This window comes from Camarhynchus parvulus, chromosome 1, assembly GCF_901933205.1.
Source record: "Camarhynchus parvulus chromosome 1, STF_HiC, whole genome shotgun sequence".
Lineage (NCBI taxonomy): Eukaryota > Metazoa > Chordata > Aves > Passeriformes > Thraupidae > Camarhynchus > Camarhynchus parvulus.
In genome coordinates this window covers 104,576,934-104,591,551 of record NC_044571.1, presented here as the reverse complement: position 1 = coordinate 104,591,551, position 14,618 = coordinate 104,576,934, and the positions used below count along the sequence as shown (strand labels likewise).

At 38.9% G+C, this 14,618-nt stretch overlaps 1 protein-coding gene across 2 annotated transcripts in view; it reads left to right on the top strand.

The window, feature by feature from the left end:
* Positions 1-14,618, top strand: part of USP25 (ubiquitin specific peptidase 25) — an 88,323-nt gene that overhangs the window by 34,002 nt on the left and 39,703 nt on the right. For both annotated transcript variants that reach the window (XM_030958751.1, XM_030958838.1), the window contains exon 5: positions 3,730-3,892. In XM_030958751.1, coding sequence (XP_030814611.1) covers positions 3,730-3,892 — 163 coding nt within the window. The remainder of the gene's footprint in view (positions 1-3,729; positions 3,893-14,618) is intronic.

The window sequence follows — 14,618 nt, the reverse complement described above, 5'->3', positions numbered from 1 at the left end:
TGTGGTTGTAAACAAGTCAAACTACAGCCATTTATTTTTGATTTTCTAGATAAAACAAGAAGGAAAAATCAAATAGGAGGTCAATAATAACCAAATTTAAACTGTGGAAATGTTTAATTTTAAAAAATGTAGGCCATGTTCATATTTAAATGGTTTTTGCTCTGATGGATATTTTTTTCAAATATATTCGTAGTGGTTTGGAACCTAATTTGTGCAGATTTTGTTAGGGTTTCCAAGGGAGAATTAATGGAATGTCTTGACTTGTGTAATTAATGTTGTAATGCACGTAGAATTTGTCTTCCTGAATGTAATTGCTTTGGACTACCTAATGAGGACAGATGTGATTACTGTGTAGGTGTTAAGAGAGTGCATCTGAAATGTCCGAGTGTCCGAGCTGAGCATCTTGTACATGGCACGTTTCAATTTTCCTATTTCCTCTTTAAATCTCCTAGAGAAATGTGCTTGATCGGTGTATTTCCTGTTGTGAAGAAGTTTCTCCTGTTTATATTACTTTTTGTGGATTGAAGTCTGAAGCTGGTGAAAGAGGGCTTCGCTAGGGAAGCCAGTGAGATATTGCTGGAAGGAGAAATCAGCTGTGGCTGTGATACTGCCCCTATAAAAATGAGTCCATGCTGTCAGTGCATAAAGAATGTGCACAGCCCCTGGGCTTTTTTTAAAATCAGGGTCATCAAAACTGCTTGAGACTCTGCACTGTGGTTAGGCATTGTGTGTGTAGATCCAAGGTGGGGTTGTAGAATGTTGTAGAGTCAGGGGTATATTCGTGGATGTCCAGCTGTAAGACAGTCACAGTACAAATACCTTCCTATGCTCTTTAGCTGAGTAAACTGACTGAGTGAGCTTTTCTGCAGTGTGTTGAGTGGGCTTCCTTAGAGCGTGGTTTGACAGAATCTTTGTGCTGTGGACTTGCCTTGCTGCAGGGTTTTTGCTTTGTCTGGTGAACCCCCTGCAGTTCTGCAAAGATGCTTGACTGTGCCCAGCTTGTTACAGAGAAATAAAACACTGCTTTCAAGTGGCATGCCAAGCCTGTCATTAATTAACCCTTGCTACAGCATTTCCCTCCAAACAGGATTTCAGCCCTTGGAGGTGGGGAAGCTGTAGGTTCTGTGGGTCGGGGAGGTTGTCAAACTCTGCACACAGCTAGCTGATGGCTCTGTGCTGGGGACTGTGCTGTTGTCCCCAAGGATCACCAAGTGGGGCTTCTGCTCTGTCATCAAAATTGCTAAATCCTTGTCATAACTCTCTGGAAGGATGCTTGTTTTGTCAAGCAGTGTAAGATTGTTGATCCAGGTGATGTCCCACATTTGTGACACTATGAATGCAAGACGGTGAGCATTTTATATGAGAAATCCTCACTGTGCTAGTAAATACATCTATTTATGTAGCATTCTAGCTGATCATTAGGTTCCTATTTGCTGTGCTTACTGCACTTTATTTCAATTTTCATTTTTGATTTAACTGCATCACAGCTGTCCTAATGTTGGAAAATTAATCAGCAGATAGAATGTGCAGTTATTGCATGTGCTCTCTGAGGACAGATAATGTTATAGGTAGAATTAAGCATAATGGAAAAATACCATGTTGCCTTCAGAAACAAATACTTTATTAATACATGGAAACACATTTTAGGTCGAGCTAGAGGGGAGTAAATCCCTTACCTGCTAAAGAAGCACAAATTCAAATAAAAAATTTTAGTAGGTAATTAAGCTGATGAATGGTAATGCCTATTTCAGTTTGAGAGTATTTATTTTTCTGAACTTGAATCTTGAAATACCTTGAAATATTCTTGAACTTCTGGGGAGAGCAAAAAAAGAGAAGTTTGGGTTTTTTACCTGAAACACAAGTTGTGTGGAGTAGGTATTGTAATCCTCTTACAACATCATTTAAATTTATTCCAGTCTGTCAATCTTCCTGTCAGTTTTAAAGGTCCCTGCAATTTAGTTTAAACAAGATTTTAAGCAATTCTACCTGCATGACAAATTATTTGAACTATTTATGACATTTTTCTAATGTCCCCATTGACCAACTTTTGCTCTCAAACCAGAGATACATAGGTCATCCAAAAATTTTGAAGGACTGTATTAGTGAAAAGGAAAATTAATTTGATTGTTTCTTTATATTTTGTGGTTTTCTTAGTAGAAAAAACTATCAGAAAAGACTCCTAGAACAATCAGGGTCAGGTTCCATCCCTATGCAGCGTTTGAAGAGATGTCAGAACAGAAACTCTTAGTGGATTATATGCCTGTCCTTTCAGTGCTGTTTCCAGGGTGGCATAAAAAATAAATTGATTAATCCTTAGGAAATTACCAGATTTAGGTTCTTTCTGAGACAGATACAAAAGTGGTATTTGTATCAAATGGTGTCTCAAATTTAGAATGCCTCTCTTTTACTGTATTTTTTCTGAAATAAGTATCAATGACAAATTAGTATGTTCCCCAGAACAGTTATCTTCAGCAAATTCATATGATGCTTCATAGTTCTTGGTAAGATAGCTTTTCTTTCGTTGATAGGAACATAGCTTGAAATAAAGATGTAGGTAGGAAATGGAGAGATTGTGAGGAGGGGTGTTGTCTGTTTCTGTGTTTTTTCTAAGATGTTCAAACTTTATCCTTTAGGTTCTCCCTTTACAGACCAACCTAAATCTGCCTTTCTTTAGTGCTGGTGACTCTAGAACTGAGAGGGGACAACTCTTCCTGCTGCTCAGACTGCTTAGATGCTTATGATGCAGCCTGTGAAATCCTGTGCCTGGTGTTGGAGAGGAGCTTAGCCTTTTGTCTGAGAGTTGGACTGGATGGCTGGGGACAGTGGCTATTGTGTCAGTAGTGCCCAAGCCAGACTCTTGGCTTATGAGTTAGAGCCGCTGTTACATGACCTCAACGCATCCATCTCCATCTTTCTATTTAGAACACACCTCCCACAAATTATTTTAAGGTGTATTTTTTCACCAGGCTAAGCATACCTGTTGATACAGAAATAATGTATCAAATGAGGCTTGAGTTGGAGATTTTAACACCCATCAGATCCTGTTGTCATGTGAAATATGGATATTCAGCATAAATCACACAGGAACAGTTTCCAGCAAAGAAAGTGGTCATTGAAACATACAATTAAAATGTTGGGTGGCATTTGAAAAATTGCAGGGAGATGTCTTTCCATGGCTCATAAAGTAATTACTTGCCATGTAAAGTGATTAACACAGTTGCTTAAGTTGCAAAAAGGAAAACTGAGAAAACTGCCTTCGTTTTTGAAAGTTCCTTGCTAGCTTTGGCTTCCTGTCAGTAAACGAAAGATTGGTGACTTTGTGCTTCACATAGCAATAAAAGCATTTGAGGATGAAAGCACTGTACTATTAGTGCTGCCTAAAATTTGTCCATCCTGTTTGAATCTGGTTCTTAAATAATTGATGACTTGTAGACATGGCTCTTGTATCTAGAGCTCTCACAGGAGATTCACGCACTCACCAATATAATTTGACAAAAGGTAATGGAATTGCTGTAGCATAGCTAAAAGTAAAATAGCTTTTTGGGTACATGTTATTGCATAAAATATAATATATTGCATATATTGCTCAGCAACAATAAGTGAATGATGTCATTATGATGTCTGTATTGCTACCTGAATGTATTTTACTACTTGGTGGGGGTTTTTTTTGTTTTGTTTTTCTGGGGTCTTGGTTTTTTCTCACATTTTTCCCTCCCTTCTGTCTCAAAGAGTTCTAGAAGCCAGTATTGCAGAAAATAAAGCGAGTTTAAAGAGGACGCATCCAGAGGTATGGAGTGACTCTCCAAACCCTTATGATCGAAAGCGACAAGACAACTGCCCAGTAGGATTAAAGAATGTTGGCAACACGTGCTGGTTTAGTGCTGTCATTCAGGTAAGCACTCTTCAATCAGCTGTGGGCATTTTTCATTGTATCTGTTGGGAGGTGAGTCAGCTCATTTTAAGTGAATAATTTAAAATAATCTCTTTTCCTGGAAAGTTTAGGCCACTGCATGAGATGTTTTTGCGCATTATCTATTTATTGCATCTCTTAATATGTCTATCCCTAAGTCAGATTGAAGTGTAGAAGGTGCTGGTAGCATATGTTAGTGAAGCTTCAAAATGTTTCTTATTAAGAAGTTGTTGAAGACAAGGAGTTGACTTTCTGAAGATCCTGGGTGTATGCAGCTCGTGCTGACATCAGTGACAGTTGTGTCTGCTACAGATTACCCTCCTCAGGATGAGGATGTGCACACAGCCTTCCTGAAAGGCAAGGAAATCTCTGGATTACAGTCTGTGGTTCCCATGGGAAACTTCAATAAACATCCTGACCCTTGCTGGGTTCAACGCAGCAGGACACAAGCAAACTAGATTTCTGAAGGGCATGGGGAGCAGCTTCTTGGTATGAGTACTGATGGGCCAACTAGGGGTGATGCTCAGCTGAATTTGCTGTTCCCCAAAAATGGAAGAACTGAAGGTGGGGTAATGTGGGTACTCTTGACTGCAGCAACCATGAAATAATAGAGTTCAACCATGAAATAGTAGAGTTCTGCTGGGAGCCAGAAAGGAATAACAGGACCCAGATCTAGTTCTGGAGAACAGACTTTGTCTTCTAGAAGTTGGTGTCTGGGGTTCCACAGGTGGAAGTGCAGAGTTGCTTGGGAAAGCTAGCAGCATTCCCTGATTGTCAGAAGAGTCTGTGCTGCTCTCAGGGAGCTCGTAGGCAAGCTTCACTGCCAAGCAGGCAGTGTGCAGGATCTGGAAGCAGAGATGGGCTGTTGAGCAGACTGGAGATGTTGTCCAGGCACGAAGGAATGGTATTAGTAAAGTGAAAGCTGACCTGAGTTGGTGCCTAAAAGGTTGTCTAAGGTAACAAGAAAAGGTTTTGATGATATACTGGGCATAAAGGGCTGAGTGAAAAGAATGTGGCTGAATAGAATAGGTGAGGTACTCAGTGCCTTGCTTTGCCTCAGTTTTTTACCAGTGAGATCTATCTCAAAGACCTCAGACCTGTACATAGTTGAGGGAACTCTGAACAAGGATTTGAGTGTGCAAATTTGACCCATACAAGTCCACTGGACCCACTGAGCTATCCAGTGGTGATGAGAGACAATGGGAAGAAGTCTTAGCAAGACAGCTCTCTCTCATTTTTGCAAAGTCATGGAGAATAAAAGAGGTTTCTGATGTACTTGAACCAGGCTTTTTAGAGCAGTGCATACTGGGAGGATGAGAGGCAATAGGAGTCATTGAGATAAGGAAGATTAGCCTGAATATAAAGAAGCATTTTTCCCCATAAAGGCAGGCAGGCAGCAGAGGTTGCCCAGAGAAGGCTGTGCAGGGTTTGTCAAACCTTGGAAAGTTTTGAGATGCCTGAAAAAAAGCCTTGAGTAGCGTGGTCTGATCTCACAGGTCAATAATGTGAATAATGCTAGTTAGTTTAGTGCCCATCATCTTCTAAAATTCCAGAGTTGCTTTCCACCATGTACCTCACTACATAGCAGTTTTGAAAATAAGCTATTTTCTGACGTAGATACTCAGTCTCATGCGATGTTTCTGTCTGTTCATGCTTGCCAACTCTTGTTTCTACTACACTGCAAATCTCTTTACTGAACAAACATGGTCAAAACTTGCTGTCCTTTTTCAATCACTTCTGAATTTTACTTACTAGTTCAGAGTTGGTGAATTTACAGTAACCTTCCTTCAGGCTGGAACAGATGGTTGGCTCTTGTTCCTCTCTTAATTTTTGATTGCCTCTTTGTTTGTACCTGGACTTTCCATCTCACCTCACTGGTGCTTAATGAAAAGCTTTTGTTGAATGAATTCTTCCAAAGTTGCCCTGAAATCCCAGTAGACTGCATAAATTGAATTATTGTTATGCATGTTCTGCTTGACTTGGTGGTTTTTTGGTTTTGTTGGAGGTGGGTCATTTTGTGTGTTGGTTTGGTTTTGTTTTTTTAAATGGGAAAGATTTACTTACCTGCAGATTCTGTTTGGGTAATGCTGTAGATAATGAAATTGAAAGATTTATTTTATTGTTCTGTGACCTCCCCCCCACCACTTTCCACTGAATTTTTTATGTTCTTGGGCCTCTTTTCTTTCAGCATTTAGGAATCTAACAGGTTTTGAATTTTCTGTGTTCCTGGAGATCTTTTGATGTTTCCCTTGTTCCTCTCTCCTCCTTTCCTTATTCCATTGCATGCATAGCTCTTTTTGCAGTAGCAGAAACTTTGTCCTAACAGAAGCAAACATTTTATTTCCATTAAGATCTTTATGGAGCTAACGTGACTTGATATTTTACCCTCTTTGTTGCCTAATCAGATTTTATATTCCTAGCAGTCCCAAATTTAAAGGACTGATTTAATGTGCATTTCTGTTAAAGACTTTTTTAATATAGGAAGCTGAAAATCTTTAGAGAAATGTTTTTATGGAAACTTAGATTTTTAATTTGTTAATCACAGAGATAAGAGCAGAGGGCAGAGAATGTAAAAACCTATGCTAGACCTATGATCTCATGTTATTTATACCCAGTGTGCAACTTTATACCTTGAAAACAGATTAGAAAGAGACCTAGCTGGTTCTTATGGTCACCAGCCATACCATGTGAAAATCTGTGGTGTCTGGAATTATAATGGCTTGATCCTAAAAGATAGTGAAACTTCTGGAGTTAGGTCTATGGAATGTAATTTAAGCAAACCATTGAAAGATTTATAACTTCAGTTGGTTGAAAATATAGGTTATTAATATTATCTGTCAGCCAGGAAGATTTATGTTTCAAGCAACCATCCCAGGAAATTTAATGCATGTTAATTTAGAACATTAGCTAATACCGTACTTATGTATCCACAGGGCAGATTGACTACTTGGGTTGCATTGACTATGTAGAAGTATTTTTTTGCTTTCTTTGGGAGGCTTTTGTAACCTGACACATCACATAGCTCAACAATATCTAAATGTTAACTACTGTCAGTCACAATGATATATTGTGTAATATAATCTAAAACTAAATTGCAAAGAAAGAAAAGTCATCCTTCTATTTAAGGCATGCTTGTTAAGGAAAAAAGAGATTTTGACATTTTGATCCTTTCTTTTTGCAATGTATGTTTTTATAGGCACCAATTAAATGACTTAGTGAAATGCAGTCATGAATGGTTTGTGTATTTGCATTAAGAGTATGAAATTCCTGAAGAGACGTTCTTAGTGAGTGACAGCAAGGTTTAATAAGTTTCAAGCATCACTGGAAATGTTGCCTTTACCCTGTATTTATTTGTGCTGTAGAGAAATAGGCGCATGTGGAAGGCATCGTCTTCTGCATAGGAAGAGGGGAGTCTCTCTTCAGAAGGCTGCAAAACAAAATTTTGCTTTCCACAGTTACATTCAGCAGCATTAGTGACCAGTAATGTTTTTCCCACAGCCTGACTTGTAAAAATCTGCCTTGCTGTTGAGGACTTCTGACTTGATAATAATGTGAATTTAAAACTGAGTCCCCAAGACAGTATGTCAGAACAAAACTGCATTAAATCATGTTACCTGCCAAGAAATTAATCAAGTTCCTTAACCTTTTTTCTCCCTCTTCTTGAACTTTTAATAAACCTACATTTGGGACAGGAGTTCACCCATGCATGATTTTGCTACTGTTTAGTTAGATGAACATTTATAAAAGGACCCATACATCTTGAGGCTTTAGAATATTTCAGTGTTTGTTGTGCATTGTTTTTTTATTTATTAATTTTTAAAAATTCTCATTATTGTAACTACATATGTCTGCTCTTGAAATAAAATTTAAGACATCAAGTTCTTTAAGGAAACAAAACACAAATACACCACTGTATGTTTTTACTTTTCTGCAGTACATTTTAGTGGCCCCTTTGTGAAAAGGTAACATCACAGTTTTTCTTGGCTGTAAGAGTTTACAGCCTGCAAATGGCTTAGAAATAGTAAATTTATGGAGCCTGTGGAGTGGTTCCTTCATCCCATGCTGAGCACAAGTTAAGAGTTTTCAGGACATGGGATGCAGAAAGCAAGTAAGGACAGGACATGGATATGTTGTTGGAATCATGTCTTGGGTTTGCTGCCTGTGCAAGTTCTCCCCCAGATGTTTTGGTTTAAGACACTGCACCAGACAAACTTTATCTTTTGGAGTCCCAAGGGAGGTTCTGGTCATGTACAAGAAGAAATGTCCAGGCAGGACCTGCCCTGTGGAAAAGGTGCCATGGGAAATGCCCAAATGGTTGAGAGGATGTCACAGTGTGCCAAGGTAGATTTCTGTGGGAGAAGAAAAGTGTGTTTGGAAATCAGTGAAAATTGTACTGTAAATGCTGCTGTTTCCTCTTTCTCCAGTGTCATTCCTCATGTACCATGTGCACTCTCTCCCCCAGTCTCGTGACTTCCAGAGGGCCAGGTTGCTTCTCCCTTTACCAAATGAGGTATCCCAACAGGACAGCTGGGGCCTGGCATCCCCACACGCTTTTCCCTGTGACTCTGTCAGAGTTGGATGAGATTTTTTTTTCCCCCAAAAGTGCATAGCTTGCTGAATGAAGTCAGCAAGCATAAATCTCCTAGGGTGCTCTTTAACTTTTATTTTCAGGGTCCCTAACACCACTTCTGGCATTTTACTCTGTTGCATTGTGCTTGGGAGCAGCTTTCTTGTTTTCCTGATGTCAGTGTATTTGGGGTTAGGATCTCCTTTGATCCTAGGCTTCTAGTTCTGGGAAGAAATGAACCAACTTGATGGGTGAGAATCAAGCAAGTATTTTCTTCCCAGTTGGTAGCTCAGCTACTTGCCGATATTGTTCTCCTTTAAAGCAGCCTACCACAAGTATCTAACTTTCACATTATTTTATGTTTCTGATTTGTCATGACAGACAGAAAGGATTGTGATGGATCATGTGGTAGTGCATGATTACCAAAAAGTCTAGCATTATATTATTAAATGTGGACATTTATACATTGCACATGAGTCCCTTGCTTTGCTGGGCATGCAGTGCCAGGCTGTAGGCTGAAGAACATTCAGTGTTCAATCCCCATGTGACTTAAAATGGTCATTGATGGAATATTTTCTTTCCACTATTTTCACTGTGGAACAGCCTGAGGCAGGGGTTGGTGGGGGATATGATATAAGCTGCTCTGTAGAGTTTCATGGGCAGAGCAATAATGATGCTGGAAATCTAGTTTCTTGCTTTCCATTCCTCTGTCACTCCCTCTGTTTCTCTGAAAAGTGAACCTGTCCCTTCCAAATTCAGTCATCCTATGATATTTCCTGACAGGGTCTTCCTTTTCCTGCTTTTTGTGTTTCTGTAGTCTCTGGCTTCCTCAGGTTGCTTGTGTGATATTTCAGACTCTTACCCTACATTTCATGATTTGTAGTATTGCAAAATTTGTTGCCAAGGTATGGAAAGCTTTAATGGATCATGGCTTTCCTTTTGACTCATAAATAGTTGCTCATTTAATTAAAATAAAGGATACAGGACGCATTGTTTAGGTGTGTTATTTAAATTTATATCACTTAATTTGGGCAAGAAGCTGAAAACTTCTGTAACCATGTAAGGAAATGTTGGCTGTGATTTTTTCTTTGTCCTAACATTTTTTTTTCTTGCTTTGACCATGTAGTAGAGGAGTGGTTGGATGGCATTTCTTAGTATGTGCCAAGACACAAGCATAATGTGAATTCTTCTGGACACATATCATACTTAGCTGTCTTCTGAATTGTAGCAATGTTCTGAGTTTGTTGCTATAAACAAGTAAATGTTCTCTAAATGCAGGCTGGTAATTCCATGGTGAGCTGTTTGTTTAAAATGTTGACTTAACCCAAGCCTGCTAGAGGTCTTAGTTTGACTTTCAAGCTCAAACAGTATGCAAGCTGTTTTCCATCTTCTTCCATGTTGTACCTCAGCCTTCTGAAGATGAAAGACATGATAGCTTAAAAAAGCAATTTATACCTAGGTTTTCAGCATTTTGGAATGCTAATTGGTTGCTTGTTTATAAATAAAAATGTCCTTTTAGAGGTACTTTCCAAATCTTTTGAGACCTGGGATTGAATCTGTAGTTCTCAAATCTGTGATTCTTACTAGCACTGTACGTGTTCAGCCATCAGGCAGTGTCATATCTGTCTGTAAGAGTTTTTATTTCAGGGGGGAAGAGCAAAAGAAAACTCCTCTTCCTATGCTTTCACAGTGAAGTTTGAACAGGAACCTGCTCAAGTCCCAGCTTTGAAGCTGCTTTGCTCACTTCCCTTCTGTCTTCTTTACATGAAATTTTCTAAAGAATGCAAGAATTTGGACTGTGCCAAATTCTCAGTGTACATAAAGAAGCACAAAACTATGTTTTGGGTGACTTCCTAATTTTCTTAATGCTTTTTATTAGTCTCAGTTCTGGAAACAGGATTTACCACTTAACAGGAATAAGACAAACAAGTGAAGTGTGAGACAGCCCCAAAGTTATAAGGAGGAGCAAGGTAGAAGGGAGCATTGTGCCCAGCAGAGTAACTGGTGCAGTAGCAACAAGCAGCCACTTTATGGACTTTGAGAAAGTACTTTGAAGAATATGAACCAAAAAAGGAAAAAATAATCAATTAATAAGAAAAGTCTGGAAAGCCTTAAAGAGGGGAAGGAAGTGATTCTCCCAAATTAGAACCAAAGAATGACCTGGGTTAGAGGGGATCTTAAAGATTATCTGTTTCTAACCCCCTGCCATGGGCAGGGGCACCTTCCACTAGACCAGGTTGCTCAAAGCTTCATCCCACCAGGCCTTGAACACTTCCAGGGATGGGACCTGTGCCAGTGCATCATCATTTTCACAGTAAAGAATGTCTTCCTAATATCTGATCTAAACCTGCTCTGTGAGTGTGAATCCATTCCCTTTTTGTCCTATCACTCCAGGATAGTCTCTCTCCATCTTTCCTGTGGGCTCAATTCAGGTATTGGAAAGCCACAGTTTAGGTCACCCTGAAGCCTTCTGTTCTTCAGGCTGAACAATCCCAATTCTCTCAAGATATAGGGATATAGAGTCCAAAAGGCTTGCAAGTTGGTGAGAAGTGGACTCAGCTGTCAGCTGTTTATATTTTTGCAATATGGTGCTTTGGATGCAAATATTTAATCAGAGAGTATTAAATCACTAATTTGTACAATATTTAGGAGTACTTTTACTTTGAACCTTAGCCCTTCAAATATTGATAACTAGTAAATTTCAAATTCTTCATTCTATTGGAGGAAACATAGCAATGCATGCAGGTAGGACCATACATTCTATAGCTCTGTGTTTTTCTTTGATTTGAGTTATTAACAGGAATCAAATGTTAACCCTAATAATACTCAGTCTACCCTGCTAAAACTGGCTTTATATACCTTAAAACATCAAAATTGTTTATAAAGTGAAGTAAGAACATAAATCTAATTTTTCATGTTGGTAGAGGCAAACTATTCCAAATAATATACTTTATGACATAGGGCTATATTTTTCCTTTTTATTATTAGAACAGTAATGATATATTCACTATTTAAAATTGCTCTCTGCTTGTTACACAGAATGAAGGTAGATATGATCTTGGCTTTGTGGCTTTAAAGAAAAATTAAATAAATAAATAAATGTCAAACTGAAGTGCATAAAAGGCTGCAGATGACTAAATGAGGAAAATGGGTGTTGTGCTGTGCTAGTACACATAAATTTTCAACTCGTACAAGATCATGTTTTAGCTAAATGCCAGTACCTAAAGGAATTTGTTTAGGAGCTCTGTAGAAATGCATGCTTTTCTTTCCCCTTGCCAAGAGTTGCTCTTCAAGCTCTCCTAGTAAGATATATTTAGTTTTTGGGTTTCTTCTTTCTGTCCTGTCTTCCCTCTGTCTTTCCAAGCTTTTGCAAATTCAATGGGAAGCTGTCTGCCTGTTCATGCTCTTATACAAACTTGTTTAAAGGTGATGCATATTAAAAATGCACAGTTCTTGTGGACTTTTTTTGCCTTTTTCTTGGTTTTTTTTGTTCTCAGTGCTGCAAACAAATACAAAATTGGAAGTCAAAAGAGAACCAAATGTTTTCATTAATCTGTTAGTGAAACAGCTGGTTTTAGTTCCTGGTGCTTACAAACTTGCAAGAATCCACCAAAGAGCCTGTCTGAAGCTCTCTGCAGCAGCTTCTTGGGTCATCTTGTACCTAGACTCAGAAGCAGTGTTTTCCTATTCTCTAAGTGTTATTGGTGTCAGTAACTTTATTAATTTAGGACTCTGCTGGTGGCTTTTAACGATCTGTGTTGCATGCCTGGCATTTATAGATTTAATACACTGACTAATTTATATTCTTGCAGCACTAATTCTGTTTATATTCTTTATCACTGTTCTTGAATGTTAAGAATTAATTCTTTATTCAGTCAACCTAAATTTTGGCAAGGTCCTTATGTTTGATAATCCTAGATTTTACGGGGGGGGGGAAGGGATAAAGAGTGTTTTAAGGGAAACCCAGGCAACTTAGATTCTGAAATTGTGTTTGAACTGAATGTAAGTAAATATTACTCCTAAAAGTGAATGTTTTAGTATCTTACAGTATAGAAGCTACAACTCTACCTAGTTCTCTCTGGTATGACTGAAAATACATCATAACCACCTATAGCAGGGGAAAGCCACAATCTCTTGTGTTCACTATTCAGTATTGTTAGTGTGAATGCCTCAAACTGAGACTGGTTTTCTAGTCTTCTGTATTCTGTTCCGACAGGATATAAGGCAGTATTCTAAAACTCTGTTTATGTTCATGGCAATTGGAATTGGTATAACTTAGTTTGGCTCAATGAAGTTTCCGGATGACACCTTTTCAATGCTTTAAAGGCACTGGGGGAAAAAAAAGCCACAAACCCACCTTGTAGAGAGTTTTTCTTTCATGCATAGGTTTTGCATACTTTAGTCAGTTGTAAGGGTATTTGATCAAGGACAGTAGATGTGAAGTATCCACCTTTTAGATGCAGCCTCTATTCTTGCACTGGGACTCCTACACCTTCAGTGTAGCTGAAGCCAAGTGGGTAACAGGTGAGGTGCTGCTCCATGCAGTGTGTTTGGAAAGCAAATCTGTTTGGAGCTTTAGGCTAGGGCCAGTGTGTGGCACTTGGGCCAGGGACAGTCTCTGCTTTGTCTCTTGGTGGCTGCAGAAGAGCAGCTTCTGCCTCATGGGCCACTTACGCTGGGTGCAGGGAGCCTGGACAAAGTTGGCTCAGCAAACTAGAAAGTGTTTTGCTTTGCCTCTTTTTGGGCTCTGGGGTGATTGGTCTTGGGAGGTCTCTGCTGGGCTTAGGTGAGCTCCTTTTTATCTCCTTACCTCAGGAAGAGCTGCAGGTTCCTCACTGAGATACTTCAGGCACTAAAACAGTTGGTTTCAGGCACTTGTTTACACTTACACTGGGAAATTATCTTTTTTAAATGAAGGTAGAGGTTTTCTTAAGTTGATCAAGTTGACTTAGCTCACTGTAGGAGAGCTACAGCATGACACTGTCCTGTGTGCATTAGTGGTGTTGGCAGCACATAAACCGTGAGGGTTCTGCTGTATCTCACAACAGCCATGCACACTGTAAGCTTTTCTGGCAACAAGTTTAACAACTAAACATCTTGCATAAGAAATTTTGAATAGTACAAGGTTGAAGAAGAAAAGAGCAAATTGGACAATCCTCTTAGTTACTCGCAGGAGATGGCACAGATGGGTTTGTTCAGGTCAGTTGGAGAGCATGGAATGATGTTTGGTAGACTTCTGGATTTGAGAAACTGAATTTTTGTGAAAAACTTGTTGGATTGAATGCCAGGCAAAAATGCTAAACTTGAGTACAGTTTTCTGTACATAATTTGTGTGTTTGTATTATGAAATTGGCCTGCTCAGCTGCTTGGCATTTTGATGGCACTTGGATTAGTTATGGAGAGAATTCAGCCTTTGGACATTATATTTCAGCAGCTGGTTTATTTTGTACATAAAACATTGCTATGTTTTGCTTGCTGAAGAGCCCACCAGTGGAATGCTGTTACATCATGAGACATAACTTCAATTAGTATCAGCTTCTAGACTGACACTTAAATTAAATATTAACATTTTCTATGCTTTGAGTAAGTAAACAAAGGACTCTGTTTTAATCTCCCTTCTCTGCAAGGATGGATAAAAGGGGAACATGTATTTTGAACAGCAAAATAGGAAAAAAGTTTGTCTTGGTTGTCTACCTTGATTCAGCAAAGTCAGAGAGATCTTTTTTTGGCTGATGTTTTGGATACTTTTTAAATCTAAAAAGAAATGTGACAATGGAAGCCTCTTTGTTTTGTTGGGGATGCTGTATACTGTGGGGTATGGGAAAAGGTTAGATTCTGTATGGGCTCTTTCACAGGGAGAATCAGGAACATGGCAGTATTTTACAACTTTTTATTTTCCTACCACTATGTTCTAAATTACTGGAATAAGTGCAGAGCCTCTTCACAATTTGTGTTTTGCTTATTTGGCACTGTGGTGCTGAAAACCTGTTAAACTGATGTGATCTGTGACTTAATTCTTTACATGGGTAGGACAAGTTCTGGGATCAAAGTCTATTGCTGGGGTAAGCAAACTCTGCCTTTCCAAAACAAATAGCTAAGATATGTGATAGAGTGGGAGGAGAGTTAATTATAGATTGTAAA